Source organism: Daphnia magna, linkage group LG5 (assembly GCF_020631705.1).
Source record: "Daphnia magna isolate NIES linkage group LG5, ASM2063170v1.1, whole genome shotgun sequence".
Taxonomy (NCBI): domain Eukaryota; kingdom Metazoa; phylum Arthropoda; class Branchiopoda; order Diplostraca; family Daphniidae; genus Daphnia; species Daphnia magna.
The window spans coordinates 5,934,776-5,945,598 of NC_059186.1; the positions used below are offsets into that span (position 1 = coordinate 5,934,776).

A 10,823-nucleotide genomic window follows, 5' to 3' on the forward strand; every position below is an offset into this window, starting at 1 on the left:
TTGTACCAACATTGGATTAGTATATGGATATATATATCGTTTAAACTTGAATTTCTGACTTTGGGGCACCATTGGCATTTCGATATCGAACAGCATCAAAAATTCGAAATTGTATTGACATTGGATAAATATTGGGATAAATACATCGTTGAAATTTGGGTTTCGGACATTGGATTATTATTGGCTAGTCGATATCGAACAACAGCAAAGGTTCGAAATTGTATCGACATTGGTTTAGTAGCGGGATACATGCATCGTTAAAACTCAACTTTCTAAGAATGGCCCAGGATGGAATTGAGTTGGTTTTTGAAAAACCACATTCCAATATATTTCCAACCATGGACCAATCTCATGTAACTTATAAGGCATTTACGACGTGAACCGACCTAAAATCAACATCGGATTAAGAATGGTCAGTATTGTTTCCTACCCGGGTAAGCGGGACCAGGCCCGAGCTATGCGAGGCAAAATAGGGGTTTTGGGTGGGTAAAGTAATGGAATAGTAAAGTAATAAAGTAAAATAGTAAAGTTAAGTTAAATAATTAGGTTAAACACTCTAAATATTAAGTAAAATTAACACATTTAAGTTAAGTAAAAAGTAACATTTCTGCTAATCAGTAAGGTAAAGTAAATCTATTAAGTTAATAATAACTTTATAAAGTAAAGTATAATTAATTTTAGTAATTAAATTAGTCAAATAAATAATAAATAAAAAAACAAAAATAAAAATTACTCTAATACCACTACTCTATTACCAAAATATTAACAACGAACAATTACCTGAAAAATATGTGTTATCCAATACATAGATGTACACACTACAAACTTTAAAAAATGAATGAAATACAAAGTATATAATATGTCGTCTGCAACTTGAAATAATCCGTTGTTGCATGTTATATTTTAAAATCTATATATATAAAATTTACATTGAATAACTTCATTTTCAGATACTAAATTATAACTAAATTTTTTAAAATAAATAACAAGCAAATAAAGTCAATTAAGAATAATTCATGAAAACTATAAATTACATAATTACATATATAAAGTCACAACACTGGAAAAACTATCTACTACTGCCATCTGCTATAAATGCAAAATCTTCAAAACTACAATTAAATACAAATTTTTAAAATGACCAAAACAGAAGAAAAAAAACTTCTTAGTGAAAAAAAAACATCTTTAGTGGCCAAAATATTAAAACTTCAAGCTGAATCCACAAAAAAAAACATTTTCCAGATATTCTTTTAACTCCACCAAAAACCCATACTCCTTCTACCCTTTTGCCTGGATAATATTTTCCTATAAAAACGTTAAGTTACAATAACTAAAATCATTACAGCATCTAACAGATTACTTTTGCCAAATTTCGATTCGTCTATTTCTTCCTTCAAACAAGCCCCAATTCACTGTGTTTTCACCAGCTCCATTGACTGCATTCCAAATATTTTCAGAGACCGTTACTTTTTACATTCTTCAAACAGGCCCCATTTCATTGTGTTTTCACCAGCTGTGTTGACTACATTCCAACACTTTTCAGAGACCGTTCCCTTTTGCATCCCCCCAAGCAAGCCCCAATTCATTGTTTTCACCAGGTCTATTGATTGCATTCCAACAGTTTTAGAGACCGTTCTCTTTTGCATCCTTAAAACAAACCCCAATTGATTTTTGTTCCACTACATCTGTTGGCTGCATTCCAGCACTTTTCAGAGATCGTTCCCTTTTAGCTTCCTTCAAACAAGCCCCGATTCACTGTGTTTTCACCAGCTCCATTGACTGCATTCCAAATATTTTCAGAGACCGTTACTTTTTACATTCTTCAAACAGGCCCCCATTTCATTGTGTTTTCACCAGCTGTGTTGACTACATTCCAACACTTTTCAGAGACCGTTCCCTTTTGCATCCCCCCAAACAAGCCCCAATTCCTTGAGTTCTTACAATTCCTTAAGAGACCGTTCCCTGTTGCATCCAAACAAGCACCAATTCATGTTTTCTTAACATGTCTATTGACTGCGTTCCAACAACCTTTAGACACCATTTCTTTTTTTATCCCTCAAAGAACCATCATTGCATTTTTTTTCTTAACAGCTCAATTGAGTGCGTTCCAACACCATTAAGAGATTGTTCCCTTTTGTTCCAGTGCACGTGCTTTCATTGGTTCGAGAGGGTTCACGTAACTTTTTCTGCCTTGAAAAAGGTCGACCACCTGAAAAGGGTTCGAACTGCCGCCGGTTAGGCTTAACCTTTTTCTTTCAAATTTTCGTGGACAGGGCGGGTAAAAGGACGGACTGGGGAGAACGGCGGGCAGGTGTAGACCTACGGGCAGGGCGAGACCCGCAGGCAGGGCGAGATCCGCGGGCAGGGCGAGACCCGCGGACAGGTTGGAAACGACGGGCATTGGTAAGACACTTAATCTGCATGTAAAGGACCAAGAAAGGAGCACGGGCATGGCCTTGGGGGAAGTTCCCAAGTGCGCTCAACCGTGATTGGATTTCCCCCCATTGTTTGGTACGTGTATGAGTGGTACGACTTGACAATGCGTGGATTTAGGGGCTTAAAGTGATTAATAAATCGTAAGAAGATTAAGGGGCTTTACATGGAGAAAGTGGCTTTACATGGATTAAGAGGCTTAAAGTAGATTAAGGTGTAAAAAGTATAAGGGGTATTAAAGTAAAAGTCGATTAACGTGCAGCAGACAATACAAGTATAACTCAACTAACTTGCAGCAGACAATACAAGTATAACGCAACTAAATGCACAGCAGACACTGAATACTAGACTTCACCTATTACCGTCCTGGGACGGGCCGCCGTATACTAGTTACTCTTAATAATATCACTTGAGGAACTCATGAAAATAGATACATTAGTAGCCATACCTGAATCAATACTAATATTAAGTAACAACACACCCTTAAATATAATTTAATTAAGTCTAGTAAAAAAATTTCTAACTTAATTATCATAGACCTACAATACTTAACTAAACAATACTTTTTGAAATGTCGTAATACTAATAAAGTAAATACTAGAATCACTTTATCAACTTAATAACCAATTCAATATACTGAATACTAAACATATAATATTAAATATACATCCAACAACTAGATTTGAACCTAGATCCTTTTTCTTAACAACCCAGTGAGCTAGCATAGCAGCTAGCAGGAGCTAGCATAGCCCCCTGAGCTAGCATAGCAATGACTCCATATAAATATTTTGCAATATCTATATACGTATTTTATCTATATTACCAATTAATGACGGCAACATTGCATTCCAACAGTTGGCAACATTGGAATTTAAGCAGAACATTTATTCAGTTTACAAGTAGATACAGATCAGTTCAGTATACTTGGTTCTCTGAATTCAGTAAGAGTATAGTAACAATAAAGTATATTTGGTCGGGTAAAATAGACTTTATCCCACTGTGCTACCATGAGTTTGTACTTCTATGTGTAAACATGATCAAATATACTTTTATTCAATGTGAATACACTGTGCTACCATGAGTTTTTACTGTTATATGTAGACAGGATAGAATATACTTGTATTCAATGTGAATACACTGTGATATTATGAGTTTACACTTCTACATGTAAACAGAATCAAATATACTTGTATTTAATGTGAATACACTGTGATACCATGAGTTATTACTTCTCTAAGTAAACAGGATGAAATATACTTGTTAACGACAGAAGTCGTTAGGAATTAATGTTAATTTAATTTTCGTTTTGTATTTCTGTGAGTTTATGTGTGTGTGTGTGTGTAAGATCGTGCCATTGCCAAGAGGCAGACCAGTCCAAACTTGTCTGGCCTTGGCTGAACTAACATGCCTTGTTTTTTGGTAAAAGGTTACCATCCCTTACACTTCCGCCACCCCATCTACACATAGAGCTAATTGTTCGCGTTAGCGACCTTCTTTTGTTTTCCCCCTTTCATGCATTTCCGCCGTAGTCAAAGACGGAGGGAGTTGCAGCAACGAGGTCACTCTCAATCGTTTTCGTCGTGGCTGCAGTCGCAACCTGTTGTTCCCGTTTTTTTTGGTTTGTAAACCGTGTTCGTGTTTAATACATCGCAGCGTGGCCCTTTTGCCCACTGAGTTAACCACATTTCGTGTCGCTTATTTCGATGGTTAACATTTTGGTGCATCGACCGGGAAACTTCATCGTTCGTGCTTATCTTCGCCATCGCCTCATTCACATGTTTATTCATCCCTGGGTATCCCGGCTCATCATTTTGAACACTTCAATCAGGACGTAAGCATTGCTAGCTGACATAGTTTTGTCCGACCTATGGTGGTTGGTCAATTCTTATCAGTATTTTCATACTTCATCCTATTTACTATCGTCGATACCTTTTCAGGGCCGTCGATTTGTAATTTTCGTTGTCCACTACACATGCTCAATCGTTGATACCTTTTCAGGGCCGTCGATTGTTCATTTCGTTTTCGTCTGTGCATAATTCAATCATCGATACCTTTACAGGGACGTCGATTGTTCATTTCGTTTTTCGTTCGTGCATATTTACAATCGTCGATACCTTTACAGGTCCGTCGATTGTTAATTCCATGTTCACCCGTCTCTCTAATTTTCAATCGTCCAAACCTGTACAGGGCCGTCGATTGTTAATTTAATTTCGCCCGTCTTTCTTATTTTCAATCGTCGATACTTTTACAGGGCCGTCAGTTGTCAATTTAGTCTTCGTCCGTCGTTTATATTTCAATCGTCGATACCTTTACAGGGCCGTCGATTGTTAATTACCTTTTCGTCTGTCTCGTATCGTCGATACCTTTACAGGGCCGTCAATTATTACTTATTGACTCTCTATTTGTTTACAATCAGTAAAACAGCTTCATCATTCCAAGAAAGAAGAACATTCCGGCGGCTAAGCTGAGGAGAAAGCTGATCCGTAAAGGCTTTCGGCAGGAACAATATCGTTTCCAGCATATCAAGGATCTGGAACCTGCATATCAACTTTTACTATCAAACTTTTAAAATTAATTTATATACAGTTTTTCCTGGCAACTTTAGTTGTTTAGAGTTGTCCACATCGGAACTGCTTCCTAGGGTTCAAGCTTCACAGATAGTAGCGGAATTTATTCTAAACTTACCGTCAGTTTCAAACAGCCAGCCCAGTCAATTACGTCCGCCACTGGAGCCGATCTCACAGCCACAATCTGCTGATCCTACTCCACGTCGCATACGGCTGGATTATTTTCGTTCCGCAGGTGGAAGAGATACAGACACACCGCCATAACCACCGGAGGCTTTGAGAGCTGTTTTAGTTAAATCTGCTCGATTGTGAAGTGAGAAGCGAAGTTGGCGAAACTGAGGTAGAACCTGCGCATGTTGAACCAGAACAACCTGCTAAGAGTTGGAGAATCCGAAACACAAGGACCCAGATCGTACGCACGGTAACCTCAAGTCAGCTTTTCGGGAATTCTGACCAACAGACTCGAAGGAAATAATTCATTTGAATATTGTATGTTAATTCCCGTGCCAGTTTAACAATATAAAAGTGAAATTGAATTCCACCGCTTCAACTTGTCTTATTATAACGAATAGAGCGAGATCGTCAATTCGAAGAAACTTTAAGTTTACAGTAAGCTTATTTACCTAGCAAAATTGCTCAACCACGGACACGTGACAGCAGTACAGCTAGTATGCCCGATATTGGTATTCCGGGCCGTCGGAACAACAACGATACAGGAGTTGGAAGCCAAAGCAAAGTCCTCCCTCTGAGAGTAATTCGTCATCGCTGAAGAAAGGCGTCATTATGAAGTGCATTTATTGTGATAACGCCCATTCGATAAAAACCTGTTCCACTGTCAAAGATCTAGATGTTACAGCTAGAGTGGAGTGGGTAAAAAAAGAAACGATTATGTTTCATGTGTCTGATTGGAACACATCGGGGGAATGAGTGTCCCACCGAAATCGTCTGTAACATTGGGAACTGTGGTCAACGACACCACCCTCTATTGCACGGAGCGCCTCGAGTTTATCCCGCGAATGCTTCAACAACTAAAAATGCAGGTCAGCCACCAGCAAAATCGTCTGATGGTCGCGCAATGACCATTAAAAACAGGGATACGGCTATCAACACTTCCCTAGCTATCGTTCCTGTGTTACTTCAAGCTAACGGGGTGGAAATAGAAACTTTTGCTTTTCTAGATCCAGGAGCGACCGTTAACTTAATTCGAGAGGATGTAGCTAAACAGCTCAAATGCAAAGGGAATGCAAAGAATGTATCTTTTGGGTCGTTTCACGGCCAAGACCCACAGTTTCAATCATCTACGGTTAGTCTGACTGTTCAGGCTCATGATAGATCTTTCGAAGCGGATTTAAAGCAGGTCTCTACTGTGCCGACTCAGTACCTTAAGTTACCATTACCACCGAAGGAGTTAATGGAGATCTAAAGTCGTTACCCTCATCTCAAAGACGTAAAACTGGTTGATGTTGGAGAACCAACCATCTTTATTGGAGCGGGAAACCAATGGCTGCACTTACGTCTCGATGAAAGACTACCTCCTGTTGGAACCGACGTTCCCTTTGGTTTATTGACGCCATTTGGTTGGACTTGCGTTGGCGATCTAACATTAGGGACACAGCAACATGATTCAACGGTTTGTCGTTCAAACAAACCCTTGCTAACGGTGCAAAAACTCTGCTACCATGTACAAGAATCACCGACGGATGCATTACTTTTGCGCCAAGTTGAGAAATTGTGGAAAACGGAAAGCTTTCCAATTGTAACTCCAGCTCAACCGCTAGAATCAACCGAGGATAAACTAGCGAGGAAGAAATTCGATGCAACTATTCAATTCGACGGAACCAGGTATGAAGTAGGTCTACCATGGGTTTCAGATTATTTTGCATTTCCCGACAATTACAATAGTGCATTGCGTCGACTTTTCTCTATTGAAAACAAATTCGTTCACAATTCTAATTTTTGTGAGAGATACAAAGCCGTAATCGATGACTATGTGGCAAAGGGATTCGCTCGGCCTCTCAAGGAAAGTGAATTGAAAAGCACCTTTGGGAGAAATTGGTACCTTCCCCATCATGGAGTCGTAAATCCTCGGAAACATGAAAAGGTTAGAGTGGTCTTCGATGCTTCGGCGAAGTATCAAGGAGTTGCGCTCAACGAAGTGCTCTTAAAGGGCCCCAATCTCATCAATGACATAGGTGCTACTCTTTTACTGTTTAGAAAAAAGCCATTGTCCCTATCTGGGGATATTCAACAAATGTTTCTTCAAGTTGGCGTGAAGAATGAAGATCGCTCTGATCTACGATTTCTTTTGCGTCCACCTGGCTCTCGAAAAAGACCCATCGTATATGAAATGCAGCGACAAATCTTTGGATCACTTTCATCCCGTTTGATCTGCTCCCAAATCCTACGACATATCGCTGACCTACATCGTGAAGAATTTTCTGAAGCCGCTGAACGAGTCTACAAGAACTTCTATGTAGATAACCTTCTGGATTCTATTTACACCGAAGAGGAGGCAAGTCAAGCGATCAAAGATTCTACAGCATTGCTAAAAAAAGGGAGGGTTCCATCTGAACCAATGGCTCTGTTCATCTCGACGGGTATTGTCACGTGTACCAGAAAGTGATCGTAATCAGCCCCGCCTGAATTTGGATGTAGAGGATTTGCCCACGGAGAGAACCTTAGGTGTTTTATATGACAGCGAAAGTGACAGCTTCATCATTGATGTTAAATCTGACGTCGAAGCGAATACTAAGCGTCGGATCTTGAGTGCTGTGTCTACCTTGTAGGACCGACTGGGGTTTTTATCACCAGTGAGCCTTAGCGCCAAAAGAATTCTTCAAGAATTGTGGCTTGTCGGTGTTGATTGGGATGAATAAGTTCCCGAAGTAATTCAACACCAGTGGAACAATTGGACTACCATTCTTAACCATCTCGAAGCGTTCAAGATCCCGCGAGCTTTAACTTCGTCTAGTGACATCCAAGACATTCAGCTGCATACCTTTTGCGATGCATTCACCGTTGGGTTTGGCTCGGTGGTATATCTACGAGTAACCTATCGCAATAATATCGTCACCGTAAATTTCGTTACGACAAAGTCCTGCTTTGCACCCCTTCGTCCGCTGACCGTTCTGAAATTAGAACTCCAAGGAGCAGTTGTGGCACTACGCCTTGTGAAGTTCGTCCAATCGACTCTTCGTATTCCAGTCAATCAAATCATCTATTGGTCTGACTCTAAAACTGTACTTCAGTGGATAGCCTCAAAGACATGTCGCTTCCAGACGTTCGTCGCTAATCGAATATCCGAAATCTTAGAGCATTCTCAACCAACTGAATGGAGACATGTCCCAGGTATCGAAAATCCGGCTGATGAGTGCAGCAGAGAACTTTTTCCTGATGAGATGATGGAGAATTACCGTTGAATTAATGGCCCAGACTTCTTGCAGCAAGAAGAAAACGCATAGCCGATAACCATTAAACTTCCCTAACCTTCTGTCGAAGATCCAGAGGTATCAGCCATCAACTGGATTGGGCTCGTTTACGGCCCCGCCGAAGAAAATAGGCTCCGCTCACTTTTGGAACGAAATTCCAACTATGACGTAGTGATGCGAATTGTTGCATGGATTCTTCGTTTTATTTCCAACTCGAAATTGAAACTGCTGGATCGTGACAAATTGCACATTGGTGTCAAATGCATTCAGAGCGCTGCTAATTACTGCATCAAATCTGTACAATTGGAGAAATATCCCGAAGAAATAGAGGCTTTAAAGGATAAAAGGCCTTTAAAATTGAGTTCGACGTTGATTATCTTATCACCATTCCTGAATGAAGAAGGAATACTGCGAGTAATAGGTCGCTTAAATTACGCCCTCCTTTCGTTCGACATCAAGCATCCCAAAATCCTGCCTCACGATCATCCACTCACGCGTTTAATCGTCATGAGAAAGCATGATCTCCTGTTTCATCCATCTCCAAAAAGACTACTCAGCTCAATTAGGTCACAGTATTGGATCATTAAAGGACGAGTGGCTATCAAGAAGTACCTGCACAAATGATTTACTTGCAAACGCCATAGAGCTACTCCCTGCATTCCTTTAATGGCGCCGCTTCCGCGTCATCGTCTTATTCCTTTCCAACGTCCATTCACTCATGTGGGTTTTGACTATTTTGACCCATGCAACATCACCATTTATCGCCGCAAAGTAAAACGATATGTTATGCTGATAACCTGTCTCAATACTAGAGGGGTACGCTTGGAAGTTGCAGCGTCACTTGATTTATCGTCTTTTTTTATCGCCATTGCTTCGTTCACCGCCCGAAGAGGTCACCCGTCAGTCGTGTATAGCGACAATGGTTGGTTGGTAAACTCAAATTGTTGCTGGGGACAAGGCAATCTTACGAGGCATCGAGCGTCTCAAGGAGCAAAACATCGTTGGTCAAATGATAAACAAGAAATCGAATGGCATTTTTCACCAGAATTAGCGCCACATTTCGGAGGCGTTTGGGAAAGTAAAATCAGCAAAGGTGGCTCTGGAAGCCATTGTGGAATCACGTTCACTTACCGAAGAGCTTTTACGTGGTTTCGCGATTCAGGCCGAATCGTTGTGGAATGGACGTCCACTGTCTATTGTCAGTGTAGACCCTCGAGATCCCGAACCACTTACCCCTAATCATTTTTTGTTAGTCCAGAGCTCGCCTAACACCGAAGACGACGTCATCGAGGACGAAAATTGTATTCTCAAAAACATTGGGAAGCTATGCAAGTCATGACGACACACTTTTGGCGCCGATGGCTTCAAGAGTATCTTCCCATACTCACTGACCGTTAAAAATGGCTTTTCGATAAGAAGAATCTGGCTTTGGACGATACCGTGCTTGTGGTGGCCCCGAATTCTCCTAGAGGAAATTGGCCTATTGGTCGAGTAACTCGGATCATCCGTAGTCCAGATGAAATCGTCAGGATGGTGTTCGTGTTCGTGGTTCAGTGTTCTCTACAGGAGAATACCACCGCCCAGTGTCCAAATTATGCTTATAGAATCGTATGTTACTGATGAATGATTGTGTTCTCTCTGTAATCAGTAACAGGCCCCGCTGTTAACGACAGAAGTCGTTAGGAATTAATGTTAATTTAATTTTCGTTTTGTATGTGTGTGTGTGTACGTGAGTGTGTGTTAGATCATGCCATTGCCAAGGGGCAGACAAGTCCAAACTTGTCTTGCCTTGGCTGAACTAACATGCCTTGTTATTTGGTAATAGGTTACCCTCCCTCACACTTCCGCCACCCCATTTACACCGAATGCTAATTGTTCGCGTTAGCGCCCTTCTTTTGTTTTCCCCTTTTCATGCATTTCCACCGTAGTCGAAAACGGAGGAAGATGCAGCAACGAGGTCACTCTCAATCGTTTTCGTCGTGGCTGCAGTCGCAACCTGTTGTTCCCGATTTCTTGGTTTGTAAACCCGTGTTCGTGTTGAATACATCGCAGCGTGGCCCTTTTGGCCACTGAGTTAACCACATTCCGTTTCCCCAGTTTACTCCTTTTAGACGTGGCACAAAGTCGTTCCCCCTCCTAGTGGATGATAACGAGTGTTGCCTACTGGCCTGCCAAATCCACTCATTAGTTTGAATGGAGCAACCGTGCTGGATTTCGACAATGCCGACCAACGGCAGCTCCGCTCTCGAAGAATCCTTTGAATCTGTCTGCTGGGGACACTCCATTACCAGAGAGCGTGGATTATTCATTGATACTGCCCATCTCCGGTGGCCCAGGTAAATGGCTTCAGGGCCTTTCCATTCTACTACAACATGATCGCACTCCGTTTATTTTT

The 10,823-nt window shown here is 41.0% G+C and overlaps 1 protein-coding gene across 1 annotated transcript; it reads left to right on the plus strand.

Annotated features, from left to right (window-relative positions):
* The first annotated feature begins 6,075 nt into the window (after positions 1–6,075).
* Positions 6,076–9,052, plus strand: LOC123472633. Its single transcript, XM_045174506.1, has 4 exons — positions 6,076–6,377; positions 6,426–7,597; positions 7,878–8,348; positions 8,499–9,052. The coding sequence occupies exons 1-4, from the start codon at positions 6,076–6,078 to the stop codon at positions 9,050–9,052; spliced, it is 2,499 nt and encodes an 832-aa protein (XP_045030441.1).
* Positions 9,053–10,823: the final 1,771 nt, after the last annotated feature.

What these genes read in the sequence shown, in the direction of transcription:
- LOC123472633 (XM_045174506.1), top strand. Translation starts at nt 6,076, where the DNA reads ATGACCATTAAAAACAGGGATACGGCTATCAACACTTCCCTAGCTATC. An exon ending in GTCTCTACTGTGCCGACTCA is followed by an intron (nt 6,378 to 6,425) that starts GTACCTTAAGTT and finishes GGAGATCTAAAG; the next exon opens with TCGTTACCCTCATCTCAAAG. An exon ending in TGAATGGAGACATGTCCCAG is followed by an intron (nt 8,349 to 8,498) that starts GTATCGAAAATC and finishes CTTCTGTCGAAG; the next exon opens with ATCCAGAGGTATCAGCCATC.